Source organism: Micropterus salmoides, unplaced genomic scaffold (assembly GCF_014851395.1).
Source record: "Micropterus salmoides isolate LMB-PRFRI ecotype aquatic unplaced genomic scaffold, ASM1485139v1 Ms_hic_scaffold_20, whole genome shotgun sequence".
Classification (NCBI taxonomy): Eukaryota; Metazoa; Chordata; class Actinopteri; order Centrarchiformes; family Centrarchidae; genus Micropterus; species Micropterus salmoides.
In genome coordinates, this window is record NW_024041151.1 from 5,729,733 (window position 1) to 5,753,073 (window position 23,341).

A 23,341-nucleotide genomic window follows, 5' to 3' on the forward strand; every position below is an offset into this window, starting at 1 on the left:
AAGAAACTCTTGAAAACTCATCTCTTCCGAGAACACTTCCTCTAACTCCTAACCTCTAACATGCTCTTCCTGTGCTCTTCTTCTTCTATCCCCTACAATGATCTTATATTGATTGCACTTTTTGTTTTGATTGCACTTTTTGCTAACTCTTACTTCCTTCCCTAGGTATCTACCCCATTGATGTGAGCTCTTACTAGTATTTATTGCTGCTCTTACTAGTATGTATTGTCAGTTGTAGATCTGTAGTTGATGCTCTGTTGATGCTTGTATGTTCCTCAAATGTAAGTCGCTTTGGATAAAAGCGTCTGCCAAATGAGTAAATGTAAATGTAGTACTTATTTATTTGTTACTAGTAATTATTCCATTAGTTACTAGTAAGAATTACAATGTTACTAGTATCTTTTGGAATAATTACTAGTAACGAATCAATAGATACTAGAAGCCTATCTAAATAGTAGTATATATTATTTAGATGCTACTAAAATGGAAATAGTATTAACTATTTCCATTTTAGTAGGATGTGTCTTTATTATTTCCTCCATTAATCGATTGTAAAGATTCTGAAAATAGCGAAAAATGTTGTAACAATTACTCAGAGCCCTAAGTGACACCTTCACAATGCTTGTTATGTCAGTCCAAACCTCAAAATGATTGAATGAATGATGAATGATTTTTATATAAAAAATTACTTCAAGAATGACCAAAACCAATTCAATTTATGTTTGTCAACAAATGTATTGTCTGTACTTGTACAAACTGTTGGTATGTTTAATTTATAACAAAACATCATATTGTTAAAACCTTTGCGTTTTGTGTGTAAAAATCTTATTTTTTAATGTTTCCGAATTCCTTCTAAAAACGTTTTATATTCCTGTAACATTCTCGGATTAGTTCGTGCTCATCGCTTTTATTATTGTCTTATTGTTTCAGTAAGCACATCGTACGCAATGTACAATCCTGAGTCAAATTCCTCGGATGTGTACACACACCTGGCAAATAAAGCTGATTCTGATTCTGGTCGCGTGGATGAAATCTTGCTTGTGTATCTACTCTTTGTTCGCGTCGCGCACTCCCACTGCGCATGCTCCGTAGGTCTCCTTCATTGTGCCCTGTCCCTCTGCTAAGCTACGCTAGCTGTCAGTCCGCCCAGCAGCATCACGCCAGGGACACTCAAGGCTCTGCAAATTCCCCTTACAAACACATTTGCACGGGTAAGAAGAACCAAACAACGCTAGTTAATGTCAAATACAGCTATGAGCTTTATAATATCTGTATGATAATGCACGTTATTAATTCCTTCTTTGATAACGGTACGTTTCTCTCCAAGGTTAGCCACACCCTAGCATGTTCAGCGATTTAGCTAACGGTCTGTTATGTAAGGATGTTTAGCCTTGAAATGCACAGTTTAATCCTTGCATTGTAGGTTTACTGTGTGATAGTACAGAGATATAAATAAATAAAAAATAACTTACGTTAGCTACGCATTTAGCAACTTTATCAGCTGCGTGTGTGACTAGCTGGCTGCTGAGGGGTGTGTTTGTGATGTGTTTAGGGGGACAGGCAGAGCAACGTTACTATGAACAGAATATTAACATTTAGCCGGTGTCTGTCTGTCTGTCCTATCCTTTTCTTTCTAATGTTAGTTAGCTCAGTTAGCTTGTTACTGCAGCTCACACGGCAGCTAGCTAGCTGTCAAACCCCCCACACCTCTTTCACTGGCCCATCTGCTGTCCTTTGTCCCCTAATAAGAGCTGCACCAACCTTTTGTTAAGGCAGAAAAGATTGTCTCTTACTTGCCTGTCTTTATTTTTTAATTGGGAAGCTCCATCTCTTGCAGATTTGTCCTAACAGCAGCATCACCAGGGCCCATTTTTTTATTTATTTATTTTTAACAACCTTGAGATATGTTGAGACCTTTTTGTTCTGATGCTTGAACATCTGCTAGCTTAGCAATTTCTGTCTTTCTGTGTACATTTCTGCACACATGTATACAAGCTTAAATTTATTTTTTGTTGCTTGACTCTGTATGTGCCACAGTAGCTTCTTGTTGCAGCCAGATGCTGAGACCATTAGTTATTAGCTCCCCAGCTGCCTGTAAAGGAACAGCTTGTTCCCTTCTGCTGGAGCTCCCAGGGAGACTTGACTGTTCAATTAAATGATAGCTATTGTATTGTTTGGTGGTATATATTTTTTACCAACTGCCTTCGTTGAGAATGGGCTTTGATAGTGGTGCAGCATCCTGGAAGACTCAAAGTCACAGTCAACTTTATTGTCAATTCTGCCATGCACAAGGCACACAGAGGATTAAAATGATGTCTCTTTCATGACCCATTGATAATGCAATACAAAAATACGACAAACTCCAGTGTCAGAATTGTCTAATATAAATAATTGTCCTCAGTGCAAAGGTGCAAATAGGCAGATAGCAGCAGTTTATTTTTTAGTTTTGTGTTTTGTAGTTTTTGTTCCTTTGTAGTAGGGTTGGGCGATACCAAAAATGTTATCAGGATAAAAAACCTCATATTAGGGATGCACCGAAATGAAAATTGTTGGCCGAAACCGAATATAAAGAAAAATACTGCCGAATACTGAATAAGTACATTCACATTTTTTCTATTTATTTTGCCAATTTTTACCTCTGCATAAATTAAATAATCAAAATGTGCTTTTTACTCATTGTTTCCCACGGGATTTGGAGAGACTGTGGTGGGTGGGTCCGAGGCCCAACAGGGTCTGGTAAAGTAAATTACATGTGTCGATTTACTTTTAATGGACACATGTAACATGTGTTATACTTTCTGTGAATATAATCCAATTAATCTTATTTCCATACTTTATAGACACCTTATTTTGAAAACCGAACAAAATCCATTATACTTGCGCTAAATTGACACTGACACTTTAAAATGCTCCACACTGCCGACATGTCAACGTGATTGTTTGGTAAAATTTAATCGGTCTTTTGACTTATTAGGCCGAACACCAAAAGGGCTTTTTTTGCTATTTTTGGCCGATTAATTTCGGTGGCCAACAATTCGGTGCATTCCTACTTCGAATCATTTGATATCAATAATCATCAGGATAAATGTCAAATTAGTATTTCTTGCAGTTTAGACTTTTGGGACAGATGGCGGGGAAAGTGTTCAGCCTCCCAACAGCCTGATGAGTGGAACTGTTCCTCAGCCTGGTGGACTTCGGTACCTTTTAGAGGCTGTGTGAGGGGTGGGTGGGATCTCCTTCAATGCTGACTGCTTTGTGGGCTCAAAAGTGAATCTCTCCTCTGGTGATCATGTCCTTTACAATAGCACTAAATCAGTACAACACCTGTGTAGAAAACCTGCTTTCTGATCACATCACTGACTTTTATCTTCTTCAGCACGATGGCTGTCCCTCCTTCATACTCAGACCTGGGCAAGGCTGCCAAGGATATATTCAGCAAAGGCTATGGTGAGTGCTGTTTTAGCCCAAAGAGTAAATTATTAACTGTTAGGAATTCCTGAAACACAGAGCTTCTCCAGCGTTCACATAATGCATTGATGAAAATGCTTAATATTGGTGGCAGTAAAGGCAATCTGCAAAGCAAACGATAGAAACGGTTACCAAAAATTTTATATCACAGCATATTCTAATGTAATATATGTTACTGGAAAATGAACTGTGTGATCGTTAATGGGTAGGTTAACCGGACAGGAGTGGGTGTGTTTCAAACCTGATCCACCATATACCATAAATGAGTTCTGCTAATTGATTTAAAGCACTGCCCACTAATGCCTAATGCACCAAGAGACATTAAAGGGAGACTCAAAGACCTGCATCAGTTATTCGATCAAAAGAAAATCAATTATTTTAATAATTTTATGTTATAGATTGGGCCATTTGTTTTTCTAAGGGGGTTTCCTTATTCGAATCAAGGGTCTGGGTTTGTACAGCCCCTTGAATCAAATTACGATTCTTAATTGACTTGACATCGCACATGTGTTGACCCCAGCTGGAGTCGTTACTGTGAAGATGTAACAAGGCAGACTTAAAACACAGACCGGCCATCAGGCATCAAAGGACTACTCCAGAATTAAAGGTCGTCTCATCTGCCCACTGCCTGTCAGACGAACACCAGAGAAATCTCACTGTCCACATAAAGCACAGCTCGTTTACCTCCGTGTTAGTCGCCAGCATAGAAAAAGAAGACAAAGCAACCCAGTCAATTTTCAAAGAGGGGCGAAAAAATATTCAATAACCTTCAGGAAGTACTTGTGGCCAAACCAGACAGAGTCTCATAGACTTATACTGTGAAAGAAGCGGCTGTAAAACGGTGGATAAATTGTGTTTTTGGCATAACAACCCTGGGTAATTTTATCCACTCGGTCTATAACATTTAGAAAGTCGCACGATTATCATTTTACCCCCATTCAAGTTAGCGGAGGGCTAAACCGGAGATTATCCAGCTCACCAGCAGATGTCAACACAGTGGAACGTAGAAACCCAATTAATTGGCGGTGTAACTGCAGAGCGATGTATAGACCAAAACGCACAGGTAAAAATGCTCACAGCAGCGTGACTATGTAGGTAGACGACGCCGTAGGCTGCAGCGTAGACTCGACACAGAAGTATAATTTGGCCTTTAGATGAGAATAGAATTGCCTTTATTGTCATTGCGTCTAAAAACCATACAATGACATTTTGAGGATTAATACTACCCTAACATGTTTTCTTGAAACGTGAAGCTGCAGCCAGCCAAGAACATTAGCTTAGCATAGCATAAAGACAGGAAACGGGGCAAACAGCCAGCTTGGCTAAAAAGAATAAATAAATATTGGCATGTCACCACTTCTAAAGCTCTCTAATTAACATGTCATACCTCTTCATACAAAAACTGAAAGATTTCCAAAAATGTTGAACTATTCCTAAATATTTGTGTATTTGATTGATTTTCTTTTATCTGGCTAATTACCTCTATCACACAACTCTGTCTTTTGAAATCCACCAGGCTTTGGTGTTGTGAAGCTGGACCTCAAGACCAAATCACAAAGTGGAGTGGTGAGGAAACCAGTTTTGTTTGTCTTTAACCTGCTGTCATTACCTGGATGCTTTCTGCACGGCCCACCTCCCTGCCGTACCTGTCTTACCTGCTGCACTCTCTAATCCCATCACTGCACCAGTACCCCCAAGATAAAACCGCTCCACACACCTGAATAACTCACCTCCTGAATCCTCTAACCCGAGCTTGAGGATTTCTAGGTTGACGAGCGATGCTTTGCTGAAGCTGTGGTTTGTTGTAGAGAAACATGACAAACCTGTGTTTGTTCTGTGGCCTGTCTGTCTCTCTACCTGCCTTTCCTAACCGCTGCTCTGTCTCCATGCTGCTGTACTGGACTGCTCGCGCTCTAATGTAGATGGTAAGATCGGAGTCAGAGCTGACAGCTATTTATTCTTCACCATCATGTTGTTTCCATGTTTCCACATTGTTCTTCTATTGTTTTTTATATTTATTCATACAGCATGAAAATCAGTGTGTCAATTACTGTCCACGTTCTGTCACTTCAGTCTCATTCAGAACGTTTACTTGTGAATTTTATTTCTTTGTGGACAATTTCTGTGAGTCTAATGTGTCGGTCGTCCGTAGTTTAGGGCTACATTTTCATTATCAAATAATCTGCAGATTATTGTCTGATTATAAGTTTATAGTTTGGTCTAAAACATGTCAGAAAATAGTGAAAAGTTGCCATCACCAATAAAGCCCCAACCCTAATTTATAAATACTATAAAGAAGTTTCCCTAATTTATCACATTTAAATTGCCATCCAAACTCAAATTTTCCATAATGCAGGAGTGCAGGTTGCTTTTCTCCAGCTCCACAAAGTTGGAGCCACACTTTGCTTGGTCTCGCGGCACTTGCAAAGAAAAATGGCGCAAGGTCAGTCAGTGATCTCAGCTCACAGTAGGATCACGCAGGTAGAATGTGTCTGACTTGACGGCGCCGTTTTTATTCCTCGCCCTTTTTAGTCGCCTGCAGCTCAGGTTAGACTATCGAGTCTGCGAAAGTCAGCCGCAGTCATCTCAAACTCATTTTCTCTTCTAAAGACTATAGTGACCCTCTGACTTGTCCTCCAGCGCCACCATGAGGTTGACTTTTTATGTCTTTAAATTAAATTAAAATATCTCCACAGCCATTGGATGGGTTGCTGTGTTCCCCAGAGGATGAATTGTAATCACTTTGATATTCTGATGTTTTATTTTCTAGCACCATCATCAACTCAAAATAAAATTGTCCAATACTTTTTATGACCAAGTACCTGCAAAACTAAGGACATTCCCATGGTCAGGGGTGCTTTGCGTTTATTGCTAGTTAGCTAATGGTTAATGATTGCATGCTAAATCAGGAGGTGCTAGTTTACTGGACAAATACAGGAACTTTTTTTGCACCTTTTGTCTGTGTTTTTAACCATATGTGCTTTGGCTTTGTCACAGTGACATTTAAGAGTTAGTGCCTTTAGTTGTATCATTTTCAAACCTACTGGTGTGTTTTTCTGTCCATCACATGTTAATGTTGTCTTGCTTGGATTAATGTTCAGGATGTCTGGTTGTCTCACAGTTGCCTGTCAGATGTCTTGTCTGATATGTACAGTGTTATACGCATCTGATATTTCTTGTTTTATTTCTAAACAGTTAAATAATAGAGAGCCTTAGTCCCTCCCTTCTGCTTCCGCCCCATGGGACCACATTTCGGAAAAAATATGCATGGTAGTCAACGTTGACGACACCTTTCGTTTAATCGTCTTTGAATTGTGTCCCAAATTACACACATGATGTTTGTCAATTTAAAGTTTGTAAGAAAGTCTAATTTTGTCGTAAAACAGTTTTTAGTGAACTCTCGTCTCGCACAATATACGTCACCGACATGTTAGCGCTGTAATGTTAAGCTAACGGTCATTGTTTGCTTGCTCCTAGCTAGGCTACTTAGCTATGTTCCAGGCACAGACGTTTCTCTCCTGATGTGTTTAATCCAACGACTCCCGGTCTTTTCATAACATCATCTACACATGGAAGCTCTTTGACATTAGCTTCAGTGACGTTAGCTTCAGTCATTGAGAGAAACGGTTATGACTAGAGCTGCAACGATTAGTTGATTGATTGATTAGTTGGCAACTATTACACAAAGTGTGAATCAGATTAATCGATAATGAAAGTAAAAACGTCACATATGCGACTTTTGTGTTCTGTGGTCTTTCTAATTATGTATTTTTATTACATCAACAGTTTTACGACAAACTGAGACTTTCTTGACTTTCAGTAAGTTATATTTTAAATTGACAAACGTGTGTAATTCAGGGCACCATTCAAACGGGATCAAAACATTAGTTGTCTCTCGCCGTTGACTACTGGACATACTTTATCTGAAATAAGGTCCCATGGTGGTCCACAGGAAATGGAGGGACTCAGGCTCTCTATAGTTAAGTTGGGTCTATTCTTATTTTTTCTCCTTGGTTTTTCAGGTCTCTCTTTTTTTCTGCAATAATCTACACAAACCCAGTTCTTCAGTCCATTATTTTAACACACTTTGGCTGTCCGTTATTATGTAGTGACTCTCGTATACTAATAATTTGTCCTCCTGATCATCCTGCAGGAGTTCAACACATCTGGCTCCAGTAACACAGACACGGGGAAGGCCTCGGGGAGCCTGGAGACCAAATACAAGATGAAGGAGCTGGGTCTGAGCTTCAACCAGAAGTGGAACACAGACAACACACTGGCTACTGAAGTCACCGTGGAGGACCAGGTGTGTGAGTGTGAGAGCAAAGTGTTTTGCAACTGATGTAATTACGTTGTTAAAGTCTGGAATGTGGTTAAAAATGAACTTAAATTATTACTTTACTTGCAGCTGACTCAAGGACTGAAGGTGGCCTTGGACACGTCTTTTGTACCAAACACGGGGTAAGACTACATGTATGAATGAGTGATACCTTTGCCTTATGTGGAGTACATGAAACATTAAAGGATGAACTGTGGGCCAGGTCTGGTGGTATGGAAAACAAACGTCAGAGCACAGTGGAAAAAGCTCCCACTAGGTTCTCTGTTTGTTAATAATTAGCTGCTGTTTCCACGTTTCTCTGAATGGCCTGAGGAGTTAAACGACTCACTCATCTCTTTTTAAAACTATGTGACATTAATGTATGGGAATAATAACTTCCTCTGGAAAAAGCTCACAAATGTATAGTTTAATATGCAATAACGTCTCATTTATTTTCTAAAACAGCTGCTCACTGCAGTTTTTAATCAAACAAACAGCAGGAAATAGTGCATTCATTTTTAATAGTTTTTAGACAGCAATGGAGCTTTGTGGCTCAGAGGAAGAAGATTATCAGGCTGTGATACATTCATTGTTAGTTTTGATCTTTTCACGAGACAATAATAATATCGCCCCTTATACTTTAAAATGACAGTATAAATAAATGAACTAACATTTAACCCTATAAACTAATTTTTCAGTAAGAAGAGCGGCAAACTGAAGACGGGCTACAAACGCGACTACGTGAACCTGGGCTGCGACGTTGACTTCGAGGGTCCCATCATCCACGCCGCCGCTGTGTTGGGCTACGAGGGCTGGCTGGCCGGCTACCAGATGGCCTTCGACACGGCCAAGTCCAAACTGGCCCAGAACAACTTCGCCCTCGGGTACAGGGCTGGGGACTTCCAGCTACACACCAATGTGTGAGTACTCCAGTGATTTTACACATGGTATACAGTTTATTAATCATAGGGAGTGCTTATAATGTCTCCTGTGGCTCTGCAGGGAGAAAATGATGATCAGGGTCATTTATCTTTTATTTTTTTATTTTTTTTAAAGCTCTCATTTTTGCTCTGGGATTAAAGAAAATATTTTAGCTGAAAGCATGCACGGCAAACAGAAGAGACTGGTATGAAAGCTTAAAACATGGATGTATTTTATCTCCAGTACCAATCTTTCCCAACATTTATGGCCTTAAAACAAATCAGGGTCCACTAGTTGTGAAAAAGTTACAGAAAACCAAAAACAGATTTTTTTTGGGGGGGGGGACTCCTAAAACAGTAAATTACAAAAAGAAGAGCAAGAATTGGAGGAAAGTCTGAGTCTCTGTTCTCCAGTATTTAAACATCTAACAAATCTTACCTAATATTAGTAGGGCTGTAATTAAAATGTTGAACCAGAATGTTTCTGAATTAGCTTTGTTTCTCTCTCAGTAACGATGGGACCGAGTTTGGCGGCTCCATCTACCAGAAGGTGAATGACGAGCTGGAGACGGCGGTCACTCTGGCCTGGACCGCCGGCAGCAACAACACTCGTTTTGGCATTGCTGCCAAATACAAGCTGGATAAAGACGCCTCTCTGTCTGTAAGTGCTCCAACTGGGCGACTGTAGCTCAGAGGGCAAAAGGTCGGTGGTTTCCACCCCCGGCTCCCCTTGTCTGCATGTCTCGGTGGCTGTACCATCGGTGTGAATATGTATGAATGAGTTGATGTCTGTTTCTGGTGGGCAGCTGTGCATAAATGTGTGTGAATGGGATGTAAATCTTTGAGTGGTTTGAAAGACTAGAAAGGCTCTAAATACAGATCATTTACCATTGGTTTACTGCGCTGTTTGATTAGGCAGGTGCTTTGTTTGCTGTTTAGTTTCATGTCTCATCTTGTTTCCCCCCGCAGGCCAAAGTGAACAATGCTAGTCTGATCGGAGTAGGCTACACCCAGAGCCTTCGACCAGGTAGGTTTCCGCCCCCAACCGCCTCATCCACCCAAATATTTTGTCTAAGGTCAAAACTGTATCAGCCACATTCTTGAGTACTTGAGTATCTTATGTTACAACTAAGAGTTGGGGCTAAAAGTTTCTAACTAAGAGTAATAATAATAAGAAGTAAAATTTTATTTAAAAAGTACTTTTCAAGGTTAAGCACAAAGAGCTTTCCAGATGAAAAGATTTACTAAATAATTTTACTCAGTTATCCAGCTGATAATTTAATGGAAACTTTAGAACAAAATTGCGGTCTGATAAACACACTTGGTTTGATGAATAATTCTCACAGACAGCTGAGATATTTCAGGGTTATCAGAGCTGCAAACTGCATTTCCCTAACGTTCAAATAGTGGATATGGGGATTATTGGTCATCCGATTGGATGCTTTATTAACTCAGCTGCCATCAAAATCTGCATTATAAAACTTTATTATCATAATCTACTACGCATGTGTAGTAGAAGTATAACCTGTTGGGAAAAATGCTTTTTAAACCTTATTTTGAGGCAAACTTTTTCAGCAGTGTTTTTCAGATTTTATTGCTGATTCTAGACATGCTTTTTTTATGTCCCGGTGGCCAGTAAAAGTGCAGTTCTCTCCCCATTCATTCAGATAGGAGCCTGGTCTTTTTAGTCCGAAATAGCTGCCCTGAGGCGTTGCCAAGATGGCTGCCGAGTAGCTGGACTTGCCTATGAGGACTTAGGAAGTACTGACAGAGAAGTGATTTAAATGCCAATCAATCCATCTACTGGTTTTCCTTCATACTTTGATCAGCATCACTAACAAACAGCAATTAAATTATGTACTAATTCTATCATTTTATTTAGGGGTTGTACCAGAACAGGTTTACATGTTTCATTTTCAAAAAACACCATGTTTTTGTCAGACTTTTCACCCTGTGTGATGAACGCTCTGTTTTAAGAAGCACCTTACTTCTATTCAGTCTTTGTTGAGAGTTGTACATGTGTGCTGCAGCTCATTGTGTTTCTGTACAGGTGTTTTTGAGAGCGTGTCACACTAGCCGGTAGGCGAGCATTATGACATGTGTTACATGACTCAGATAGGTTACGAAGTAAAGGCTGGACTACAGTGGAGCTGTTTTCTACCAGTCCAGGAGCAGTGTTTTCTGTGGGAGATGGGAACTCCCTTTGGGGTGGACTTTGGGCTTTTTCGCTTTGAAAACATGTTACATGCACAAAAAAGAAATGCGTAACACAATACAGGAAAAAGAAAAGACAAAAAGCAGAACATGAGCTCTTTAAATTTGAACCTGAAACCTTGTTTTGTGTCTCTGCAGGTGTCAAGGTCACCCTCTCAGCCCTGATCGACGGGAAGAATTTCAACGCCGGTGGACACAAAGTCGGCATGGGCTTCGAGCTTGAGGCATAAAGGGGACAACTCAGACCCACCAACGAAGAAAAAACAAAAGCCTGAACCACATCACCCCCCCCTCCCTCTCACACAGTCCTGTAGCTTCTCTCTGGACTCTCCTTCACACTTCCCCCTGTTTTCATGAGCGTTTCTGACAGTAACAGTCGAGTCTCAGCATCATGCTTAAACACCCCCGAGAGGCGTTGTGAGGTTGCGTGTTGATCCTGACAGTGACGGCGCGTAGTTGTGGATTATATTACCATTTTTATTAAAGTGATTTATTTATTTCCCTGTAGGTCTTGGATGATGTAGTCGTTGGTTTACATGTGTAGCTCATTAAAGGTTCTGTATTCAGCTCGTTCCTGCCTTCCTAATAGCATGTGAGAATGAAGACGTGGATGCAGAGCTGAAGGCGTATTTAAGGCTTGGTTAAAAAATGGTGCTGTTATGTCTATCTTTTTTTTTTTTTTACACTTTTGGCTGTGTTGTTGCAATCTGTGGACTATTTAATCCATATAAATGTTTTGATACAATACATTTCATGAACATATGACTGGATTATTGAAGCACTGGTGGTTGAAGTTGACTCCTGCATGGACTTAAAGAAGGATATTTAAAAGTGTGAGCTTGCATTGCTTTACAGGAACAATGAAAGTCTGGTCAGATGCTCCTAAATTATGTTTTAGTCCTTTTGTGAGTTCTCAGTTCGGTAGGTGAAATCAATGTAGTGGAATCTTCTGGATGTAGTTAGTTTGCATTTCTACAATATTGTTTTCATCTATCTGTCTCGGCACAGCAGTCACAAAGAAAGTGAGAACATATTTGCATCTGCTTGTTCCGTCCTCGTAGGTATCTAAGCTGTTCAGTGGCACCAGGCGTCTTAACTTGATGGCCAGCTGTTTCCTCATGTTGCTCGGGGGCTGCACTCACTGCTGTCAGTGCTCTCTTCTCGTAAACAACCTACACTCCTCAGATCTGTACATAAAATACAGTTGATTGTCCTCTAAGTGATTCCAGTCAAAACACTTAATAGGATTATGTGAAAGGTTGTTGTGTCCCACATGACTATCCTATTTCTTTTGGCAATCATCTAAATGTGTTGTCATGATTAAGAGGCTCATTTTTCTTTGTCACAGTACCTCATTTTTTTTCCATGTCAATTAAGGGAATTCTAATAATTAAAAAAAAAAAAAAATTAAACTGTCTGAACGTTGTAATTCTTTTGTCATACAGATATGGTGAAAGAACCGAGCATGAAGGTTGTTTGAAGAACAGTTAGCGACAGTAAAACAACATTCTTAAACCTGCAATATTTACATATCACCAGCTTGTTAGAAAATGTTTATTTATCCAGCAGTTACAGAGCAACATTGTCATTCATTTGGAGTCATGTTGTGTCACCTGATCAATGTAAGTCCAATATTCCCTTTCTTTTAGCTCCGTTTTTGGTCTCCACCACCTCCTGAGTAGGGAAATAACTGAAAATTCACCAGCTCATCTCGAAATGTGTCTGCTTCCTCCTGAGCAGGTTGTGCACAGTTGGGTTTTTCACAGCTTCTTCTCTGAAAACTGAGAGCGCTGAGTGAACCTGAACAGTAAAGTTTTGTGTCAACAGGTAAACAATGAGCCGAAACTCAATATAAAGCTCCATAAAGCCAAGAGGAGCTGCATATCCAGATGATAATTCTCTTTAGGTCTATTACTACGAGCAGCTGCTTTCACATTGTTTTCACATTTGATACATTATTATTATAAAAGTATTGATTATAGTCGTTTAACTCCTGACCGACATACTAGACTTTTCTGGAACTCAAGGTCTATGGAATCAGATTTGTGCCAATTTAGTCAAACAAAACTTCTTAAATATCAAAGGAAGTTGTAAACTTTGGTGTGGCGATGGGCCAGCGGATAAGACATGCCTTTGGTGTGTGAGACCCGGGTTCAAATCCCACCACGACATCCGCCAATGTGTCCCAGAGCAAGACACTTAACCCCTAATTGCCCCAGAGGCGTGCAACCTCTGATATATATAGTAATTCTAAGTCGCTTTGGATAAAAGCACCAGCTGAAGGATAAATTTAATTAATTAAATTAAACAAAATTACTTCAAAAAAGCTTCAGTTAGTTTGATTCTCTTGGCACAAATCTGATTCTATAAAGTTCTTCCTTTGCACAGTTGTGGACTTAAACAAACTCCATCTGCCGAGAAAAACTGAGATAAAGTTTAAAGCGGTGGAAAAAAGCCAGTCACTGGACCCTGAGTCAAAACAACAGTTTGACGTTGGGGAAATATGCTTCTTCGCTTTGTTGACTAGAGGTAGATAAAAAACAAATCTATACCACTCTCATGTCTGTTTGCTAAAGATGAAACTACAGCCAGCAGGTGCTTAGAGTAGATTAGCATAAACATTTCGAGGAAACATCAGCTGCTTCTGTTTAGATGAAACCTATCTTATCAGCACCTCTAAAGCTCACTGATTAACTCATTGTATCTTGTTTGTTTAATGTGCACTGAAACAGCACATTGTGGCCTTAACACAGAATATGTGCCAGACAATTTCTTGGCCTGGCGTAGTGACTTCCTGAATCATTAGCTAGCTGTTTGCAGTCTTTATGCTAAGCTAAACTAAGCTGCTGCTTGCTGTCTGCTTTTTTCTGTTTCAGCTTTGCAGGCTGCTGTAATAAAACTCTCACAGCCATGTAAAATGGTGTCTTTAATATCTCTATATCTTTATTTATATTAGAAATAAACTGAAAACAGGACATTAACATATTCATGACTCATTAAATCCCATCAATCTTTAGTTTTAATGCTAAGCCAAGTACATTTCTTTGGATGTGAACATAATAGAGCCATGTTTTCTTTATTAAATAAACTTCAGGGACCAGATTTTCTCAAACAGAGAGAAGAGAAGCCTTGTATGCAAGATTGCTACTAGCTTAATGACCAAATAAGCCACGAACTGCTGCTACTAGCTAGCAACAATTTTTCACCTGCAGGTCCAACGTTCAGAATAAATTACTTAAATGTTATTGCATTTCTTGTACTGTATATTTAAGTAAATCCACAGACGTATGCATTGTAGATTGACTGGCATTACCATTAAAACAAGTCATGCTGCATCACTTTTGACATTTCTGACAAAAACAAAACACCCTAAAATGTGTGTTAGTAACTGATGCATTACATGTATCTAAACTTCCTTATATAAATGAATGAATATCTGTCTGAGCATCTCCTACTATGTGTGGTTCAACTCCCTAATATAGTAGTTGCTTGGTCTTAAAAGGTAAAGGTCCAGTTGACCCAAATCATAAAATTTACGAGTTTTCTGCCTCCACACCAACACAATGGAGATTAATGAAACTTAATTTGAGGCTGTACTTGTGAAGTAAAATGCTAAAATCAGCTTGCTAACATGCTCAGAATGACAATGCTATCTTTAGCAGGTGTGTTTACCATGTTCAACATCTTACATGCTAACATTTGCCAGTTACCACTGAACACTAAGTGTAGTTGAGACTATTTAGTTTTGCAGGTGATTGATCATAAAACAAATGATTGGACTAAGAGAAATTTTGACCAGATGATGGCGCTAGATGAAAAGTCAAGGGATCACTGAAGTCATGACGATTCATGAAGAAATATGCCTCATAAAAACAGGGTAAATGTTTAAAATGTATTATTTTTGATGGGGTAAATGAGAAAATATGTATTTGTTGTTTTTTTTGGAATTTGGGTGAACGGACCCTTTAAACATTGTGGGATTCACTTGACTTGTCTGCCCAGCTTTGTGAGGACCAAAATGCTGGACACCACAAGTTTAAAGGGCTGCTTGAGGGTTAAGACTTGATTTTAGGGTTCAGAGTAGATTTAGCTTAGGGTAAAGTTTAAGGTTAGGTGTGTAGTTGTGATGGTTAAGGTTAGGGGCTAGAGAATGCATCATGTCAATTAGATGTCCCCACGACAACAGTAAGACAAACGTTTGTGTGTGTTTGTGGACAATTTCAAACCTCTTCATAGGATTCACGCCATTTCCCACAGCAGAGCCGAACATCTTCTTGTGTGCACAGACTTTTCGGTTTTTTCACTCTTACAAAACCCTCTCTTGAAAGCTTTGGCTCCGAGTTGTGTAATTCAAGTTTAGTAACCATAAACCCCTCTCTTACTTCTCACGCACTATTTCTTCATGGTTTAAAGAATGTGAAACATCCAAACATTTCCTGCCGAAGAATTTCACAGCAGGTTGACCTTAGCCACCACTTGCTTGCAGCCTGTCTGGGAATATTCATGCCCCCCTACCTCGGGGTAATATTTAATCTCCCCTGCGAGGCGCTCTATGTTGGTATGATCCGGGTAGAAACCCTCTCGAGTCATTTCATCCAGGAAGCACTCCATCACATGACCTTTCTCCAAAAGGCCTAGAGGTAAGATGTCGGCCTCTGTCCACAGGTGGTGAAGCTTCTCCAGAGTGTTGCGTAATATTGGAGTCAGCTCTTTTAATAAGTTATTATGACGACCAGATGCTGTCATTGACATAGAAATACTCGAGGAGTTGTGTAGCATATGTTTGGTGATATGTGTATGACCCAGATTGCTCAGGAACAGGTAGATAGCGTTCAGGTATTCGTTGGACTGTTTGGAGGCCACGAGTTGCCACAGCGCGTCCAGGATCTCGCCGTGCATGTGCTCGGCCTCGTCGAAGATGAAGAGCGGGATCTTCTCCTCCTCCTCGGCTCGTTCAACCATCTCCGAGATGAGAGCGGAGAGGTCGCTGGCGCACTGCAGGGCGTCGGCCTCCTGGGGACAGTGGTGGAGGACGTAGTACTGCAGCACCAGCGTCTCCCCCACCACGGAACGGAAGTGTCCGGCCAGGAGGCGTCCCAGGTGGCTCTTGCCTACACCGCTGGGGCCGTGCAGGGACACCACCAGGGGCTTGTTGTGGACGTAGGTGGACAGGTAGTCCTTCAGGTGGGACAGCAGACCCTCCACAGCTCCCTGCTGCCCAAACACCTCTCTCCTCAGTGTCTTCTCCAACCCCTCCAGGTCATACCTGAGAACATGGTCATCTAGGTTCTCTATGGCGTTGTACACCTGGGGAGAAACAAGTGACAGATGTTAATATGCTGTCACAATTTAATGCTATACGCTAATTGTACACAGTTTAATAAATCATAATGGAGCACTGTTACTGTTTTTACTAACAGTTTCTGCCGTTGAATGTCAAACTGCACAGTTAGAAAGTCACTGACAGTTAAACTTAAAGAGACAACAAAATGTTTGTCCAGTAACTTCATAGTTGTCTGAGCTGTTTCACCAGCATCCACAAATAGTAGTTTTTTCCCCCAGTCCTCCATGTTTTGTACCGTGTTCATGCACACTGACTCACTGACACTTTTCCCACCCTAAACACATAGTCAAAGTACATAGGTCGCAAAGCGGCTTGGGGCTCAAGAGGTAGAGCGGGTTGCCAGTTAATCGGAAGGTCGGTGGGTCAATCACCGGCTCCTCCCGGCTGCATGCGGAAGTGTCCTTGGGCAAGATACTGAACCACGAATTGCCCCTGGCGGCTGTTCCGCCAGTGTATGAATGGGTGTGAATGTTTGTTTCTGTTTGAGCACTTACGCTCAGTGTATAAATGTGTCTGAATGGTGAATGCAGATGTAGTGTAAAAGCGCTTTGAGTGGTCGAAAAGACTAGAAAGGCTCTTTAGGGAAATCTAAATACAGAGCATTTACATTTACAAAGCAGCCAATTGTCTAAAAAACATAAAACATGCATCTTACAGCCTAAAATTGAAGAGCTAATGATTTGAAATGTCACATAAAACACATTCAGAACTTTTTTTTTTTTTTTTTTTTTTTTTTACATTTCCCTGCCAGTCCACTTGTTTACTTCTGCAAGTTGGCCTTTTGTTTGGAATTGATTTTCAGAAGGGAAACAGCTCCTGTCCAAGTTTATTTCTACTCAGCTTCTGACATCAGCAAACCGGAAACAGGATCTTGGACCCATTTAAAATGTTTATGTTTATGTAACTGCAAAATCAACTATTAGTACTGCTGTAGGATACACGTGGCAAAAAAGCAGTCACAGTCGCTGTGCAGTATAAATGAGCTGTGGGTACCTCTACTCTACTGAACAGTGCCTCAAGATTAGGTAACAAGGCAGGATCGACCTGAGTCTTCAATGAGTTTATTTCTATTTCTAGTCTGAATGAACACTGACATGACCGAACATGCAGACTAACACTGCAGTCGGCATATTTGGTCACACAGGAGTTCAAAATCCTGTACTTGCTCAGTTCTTTGAGCTAAATACTAACATTAGCATGCTAATATGGGCACAATAAGAATGCTAACATTACTTAGAAGGTAATGATTAAATTGTTTTTGGCTTCACCACAAACAAAATTTACCCATCTTAGCTTAGCATTATGCATGCTAATAATTGTTAATTGCTACTAAACATAAAGGACAGCTGAGGCTGATGGGAATGAATCAGTTTTACAGGTATTTGCACATAAACCAATGTATTGGACAAATTAAATTTTTGTCTCTCATGATGGAGCTAGATGAAAAGTTAAGCAAGTGATAAAGTGATTACTATTAACCCAGAGGGGGACATGAATGTGTGTACCAAATTTCATGATAATCCATCCAATAGTTTAACATTAATAGGGGAACATTTCTGATCTTAAAAGTAATAGTTTGACAAAATAATCTCAATCCAAGTTTATCATCCAAAATATTTCACTCTGGATCAAAGTGGCGCACAAAAATTGTCCGACATTGCCGCCATGTTACTATTACATGGCCAAAATAGAGATTAAATTCCAATTTTTTTAAATGTTATTTACATTTCCCTAAAGAGCCATGTTTAATTGATAAAAACTGTAAAATAACCACATATATTACTGTGATGAAAGCAAGATAGCAGAAAACATTAGGGTATATTATGGTATTGGCTGCAGAGATGTACAAATTCATTTAACAGAAACCTTAAAGTCCCTAAACATTTTGCTGAAATCGAATGTGCCTTGATGCAGTGATGTAGAAGGGTACTCTAGGGTGTGTCAGTACACCACTACATGAAGAAGTATACAGAACAGTGTACAAATATCATTAGACAAATATTAAAAACTTTGCCAGGGGTGGTCTAAAGATATCAAAAGAGGACCATATGTTGAAAGTTTTTACTGCCCTTTGTTGTTGCATATAGAAATTACATTGATATAAGATATCGTAGATGTCTGCGTGTTGTTTATGCATTCTAATAATACTAATCCAACACATCTTTGTATTAGTGTCCAGGGTGATTCCACATTCAGACTTAATAGCAAAGTCAGGAGAACGACTTAACAACTCGGGAAATGGAACCATCCGAGGAGCTAGTGAATGCACCGTGAGCCGTTGGATGCAATTCACAACCCTTACCACTAGATGCCACTAAAGCTTACACACTGAACCTTTAAGTAACTCTTTAATATTGATGTACCTGAGTAAAAGGTCAAGATCTCAGCCAATGTGACCCTACTCATTTAAATCCTGTCAAGGTGGTGACAATCTTTTCTTCATAAAAAGCTCCTGCAGCTCCTTGGTTACAGTCACACTTGTAATTAGTCACTTTACCTGGATGAAGACGATGGCAAAGAGCAGGTAAAGGCAGTATTTGGCTCGGCTTTGCGCTGGCTTTGGCGGAGCCCTGCACCCTCCTCTGTTGGGAAACAACACTCGTTTCCTCTTTTTCTTCTTATTCCACAGAGGGACGGAGGACGACAAGCTGGAGGGGGTGAGTCCGTCAAAGGTGAAGATTTTGGGGCTACTTCTCGGTGCGGATCCTACGAGGGCAGCTGCTGACCCCAAGCCCAGGCCTATCTCCTGACGCCGCTTCTTAATGGCCTGGTACTTCTGTTTGATGCGTATGACGGCGCGCAGAGACGACGACAAGCTGGACAGACTTGGGGTTGGACTCTCCCTGTTTTTGTCACTTTTTTCTACTTCCCCCTCCACCTCTCCGTCCACCGCTCCGTCCATCTCTTCATCCATCTCTCCCTCAAATTCTCCGTCTGTTTGAGAGGAGGCTGTGGCGCTGCTGTCTTGGTCACTTAGCTGCAGAGAGAAAGAGGAAGGACTTTAAAGCAGCTATAAATCAATATTGTTAGATTTAAAATGGATCACATGACTACTTGTATGTGAAAGGAGTCGCTATGTGAATTTAGCATCTTTTAGCTATTGTTTTTAATCTGGTTGGTTCTGTTTTGGTTTGTTTGTCCAGTGGCCTAGAAAATCAGTTGTCGCAGGTTAAAGAAATCTTATTCTTGGGTGCCCTGGTGGCTCCCCTGGTGGGGTGCGTGCTTTTCTGTCCCTCTCTACCGTCGCTGTCAATAAAATAGACATCAACAGAAATCTTATTCTTCATCTGTAGGAGTTGTTGTGTGTCTGCTGGCAACTGTTTACTAAAAAGTTCACCATACCACCATCAAAGATGTCTGTGTTGTGTTACTGCTGCCCTCATGTGGCCAAAAAAGGTTCAGTGATGTAATACTGACATACGCTCACTTGCCACATTATTAGGTACACCTTGCTAGTACGGGTTGGACCCCCTTTTGCCTTCAGAACTGCCTTAAGTGTTCATGGCATACTTTCAACAAGGTGTTGAAACATTCCTCAGAGACTTTGGTCCGTATTGACATGATAGCATCACACAGTTGCTGCAGATTTGTCGGCTGCACATCCATGATGCAAATCTCCCGTTCCACCACATCCCAAAGGTGCTCTGTTCGATTGAGATCTGGTGGCTTTGGAGGCCGCTGGAGTTCAGTGAACCTATTGTCATGTTCAAGAAACCAGTTTGAGATGATTTGAGCTTTGGTGCATTATCCCGCTGGAAGTAGCCATCAGAAGATGGTACACTGTGGTCATAAAGGGCTGGACATGGTCAGCAACAACACTCAGGTAGGCTGTTATGTTTAAATTATGCTCTATTGGTTCTAAGGGGCCCAAAGTGTGCCAAGAAAATATCCCCCACACCATTACACCACCACCACCATCCTGAACCGTTGATACACGGCAGGATGGATCCATGATTTCATGTTGTTTACGCCAAATTCTGACCCGACCATCTGAATGTTGCAGCTGATATCGAGGCTACGTTTTTCCAGTCTTCTGTTGTCCAGTTTTGCTGAGCCTGTGTGAACTGTAGCCTCAGTTTCCTGTTGTTAGCTGACAGAAGCGGCACCCGGTGTGGTCTTCTGCTGCTGGAGCCCGTCTGCTTCAGGGTTCGACATGTTGTGCGTTCAGAGATGGTAATCTGCATACTTTGGTTGTAAGGAGTGGTTATTTGAGTTACTGTTGCCTTTCTGTCATTTCAAAACAGTCTGCCCATTTTCCCCTGACCTCCGACATCAACAAGGCATTTTCGTCCACACAACAGCGGCTCACTGGATATTTTTCTGTCTTTTTCAGAGATCAGCAGTTTCTGAAATACTCCGACCAGTCCGTGTGACACCGACAATCATGCCACATTCAAAGTCACTTAAATCCAAATTGTGATACTCGGTTTGAACTTCAGCAAGTTGTCTTGACCATGTCTAACATGCCTAAATGCATTGAGCTGTATAGCTATTTGTTTTAACAAGCAATTGAACAGGTGTGCCTAATAAAGTGGCTGGTGAGTGTTTATGGCATTCCACTAATTATACATGTTAAAGTCAGTTTACGAGTTAGTTTTTTTTAGGGCCACTTTTTTTTGGCAGTAGAATAGACTGAAAACCCAACCCAGCATTTTATCACTTTGGAAAGTTGTTAAGGCAAAATTGTTGTCAAACAGTTGCCTACAGCTGACACAGAGAAACACTAGCATTCATTTGGAGTTCGATAGCCAGTGTTTTTGGAGTATTAACCATATTAGAGACTATAAGTCAGGATATTTCATCCTCTAATGCATCAGTTTGGTCATTATGTTTTGTGCATGTTAATCATCCTTTGTCTTGGTTATCTAACTAGTACTAGTTACCACAAACTGATGTTAGATACTAAATTAGTGTTCCTAAACCTAGTCTTGCTATCACTCACTATGGTACATTCAGCTGCATAGAATTTACAGATGTCTGAGAAAGGGCGGATGTCAAAGTGAGAAAGAGAGAAGGAGGGAGTGAAATACTACGCTCAGCTATTTCCTCTTCTGATGAGCCAGACCAACATTGTGGCGTCTAGAAAAAAGAGAAATACCACTAACTTGTCAAAAAAAAAAAAAAAAGTTGAATTCCAAAACTGGTTTAGATTCATGACTTACACTCCGTAGTGATGATGCAGCATGAGAGGATTATGGGAAGTGTTAAAATAACAGAAACCAAAGGCAAATTTCTAGACCTGATAAGATATCTTTTGGATTGAAACTTACTCAGCAGTCGGCTCGTTTCCCCTTTTGATAACATATATTTCTCTGCACTGAAGTCAGACTTGTTTTGTAATTTATGCCTCAATCTGATCAGTTATTGCTGCCATTTTCTAGATACAGAGCTCCTGTTTCTCTTCAAATATGATATTCAAATCCAGTACAGTATACCTTGGAAATGTTCCTGCAGAAAGAGGGAAGTGCAATCCCTTCAGGAACATTCACTGGCCTGTCCTGCACAAGAACTGTTACAAAGCACACAAGTGAGCTTTGTAACAGCCTTTGCATGTAACATATACATGCAAAAGCCATACTATACTATATGTTTTGCAAACCCTGGAGGCAAAATCGTCATACATTACATCGGCTTATAAAGCGAGTTGTGATTGCGCAAATGCAGGTTTGTTTCTGATCATTGAAGGCATGTTGTAATCTGTCTGCAGAATTATAGATTCAAGATACTCTAAATGTGAAATCATGCTGGTTACATACTCATCTTGGTGTTTCAGCGCACATAGTGTAAGAGTTGTTGTTTTAGCTTTACAGAAAAGGAGGAACCATCAGTTACACCCAACAAAATGTCACATACAAATGAACACAATCAATAAACAATGCATTTGACTTCTGGGAAATTTAGTTCAGTTCTTGGCACAGCTAGGAGGAAGAACAGCACCAATCCCGATGGAAAATGAGCACATTGTATGTATTATGTTACTGTGATGAGTTGGATCATAATCTTGGAACTATTTCTTGGTAAAGTTATAAAACTCTGTCCAAGCCTCTTTTACTTCAGCACAAAAGAATTCAGCAAAGCACGCATGAGGGAAAGATAAACATCTATCAGTCCTTTATCTGTTTCTTAGCTCTCTTTTCACATGCAGGAACCTGAAAGGATCTGCATTCCAGGAATTTTAAAGCTCTCCAGGTACTTTGAAGATTATTTACTGTGTGAAAAAAATATCCCCCTTTGTTTTGAGATTGGCTGCAAAAACGTGCAGATACTTAAAACACATAAAGAGACACAAGCTGTGGGTTAGCAGCTTTCTAAAAACATGCATTTCTTTGCATGTTACACAGATTTTTCACACAGAGCAGAGAAAGGTACTGAATTACTACTTCACACCCAGATGCACACACATAACTTCAGCCTGCAAGCTGTGAAAGCAAAGCAAGGAGAGGGGGGAAATGGAACAATTGACAAATGAAAGGTTCAAAAAAACATGACACTTTATCTCACCTCCATTGTGGCTCAAATCTTTCCAAATCGAAGGAAGCTGTGTAGCTTTAGTCCATATTTTCAGAGTGGAGGAAGCACAGGAAGCAGAAGAAGCAGAGAACAGCCACACACAGCTAGCAGCTCAACTCAGGAAGGACCCTCCTATATCTATCTTACCTCCTCAACCATCTGCTGGCTCCTCCTCCTCTTTCTTCCTTTTTATTCTCTTCTTCATTTCTGCTTTTATTTTGTTTCTGAAAGGGGTTTACACCTTACATCACGCTGGGTTCATTTAAAAGCTAACAGCAAATCCAGTTCAGGTGCTTTCTTTTTCACCGGAAATCAAATTAAACCCAAGCTTTATATATTTATTAATTGATTAGACCTCCTAGGAGGATACAGTCCTTTTCTGAGATCTGGTTTTAACTAACTTTATTCATAATTTGTTATTAAAAATCTTCTCATCTGCAGTAAACAAAGTGCTCCTCTCATATATAATGATGTTACACTGCTCTGTCTATGTGGTTATTCTGTGATTATGTCTCACTTATTTATGAGTTATACAGGAAAAGTGAACCGCAAACGTCATTTCTCATT

The 23,341-nt window shown here is 40.3% G+C and overlaps 2 protein-coding genes across 3 annotated transcripts; one reads left to right on the top strand and one right to left on the bottom strand.

The window, feature by feature from the left end:
- The first annotated feature begins 1,082 nt into the window (after positions 1–1,082).
- Positions 1,083–12,332, top strand: zgc:56235 (uncharacterized protein LOC393186 homolog). Of its 2 annotated transcripts, XM_038734704.1 has the most exons (10): positions 1,083–1,211; positions 3,377–3,447; positions 4,985–5,034; positions 5,391–5,393; positions 7,622–7,774; positions 7,877–7,929; positions 8,485–8,706; positions 9,217–9,367; positions 9,676–9,733; positions 11,059–12,332. In XM_038734704.1, exons 2-10 carry the CDS (start codon positions 3,381–3,383, stop codon positions 11,148–11,150), a joined length of 849 nt encoding a protein of 282 aa, XP_038590632.1. In that variant the 5' UTR covers positions 1,083–1,211; positions 3,377–3,380; the 3' UTR covers positions 11,151–12,332. The 2 variants fall into 2 exon arrangements, with proteins under 2 accessions (XP_038590632.1, XP_038590633.1); XM_038734705.1 differs by lacking the exon at positions 5,391–5,393.
- A 1,506-nt stretch (positions 12,333–13,838) lies between these two features.
- On the bottom strand, positions 13,839–22,915 carry tor4aa (torsin family 4, member Aa). Its single transcript, XM_038734703.1, has 3 exons — positions 22,766–22,915; positions 18,762–19,241; positions 13,839–16,227 (listed from the first exon to the last, which is right to left on the bottom strand). The coding sequence occupies exons 1-3, from the start codon at positions 22,769–22,771 to the stop codon at positions 15,370–15,372; spliced, it is 1,344 nt and encodes a 447-aa protein (XP_038590631.1). The 5' UTR covers positions 22,772–22,915; the 3' UTR covers positions 13,839–15,369.
- Positions 22,916–23,341: the final 426 nt, after the last annotated feature.

What these genes read in the sequence shown, in the direction of transcription:
- zgc:56235 (XM_038734704.1), top strand. Translation starts at nt 3,381, where the DNA reads ATGGCTGTCCCTCCTTCATACTCAGACCTGGGCAAGGCTGCCAAGGAT. An exon ending in TATATTCAGCAAAGGCTATG is followed by an intron (nt 3,448 to 4,984) that starts GTGAGTGCTGTT and finishes GAAATCCACCAG; the next exon opens with GCTTTGGTGTTGTGAAGCTG. An exon ending in AAGTCACCGTGGAGGACCAG is followed by an intron (nt 7,775 to 7,876) that starts GTGTGTGAGTGT and finishes CTTTACTTGCAG; the next exon opens with CTGACTCAAGGACTGAAGGT.
- tor4aa (XM_038734703.1), bottom strand. An exon ending in TTGCCATCGTCTTCATCCAG is followed by an intron (nt 16,228 to 18,761) that starts GTAAAGTGACTA and finishes GTTTCTCCCCAG; the next exon opens with GTGTACAACGCCATAGAGAA.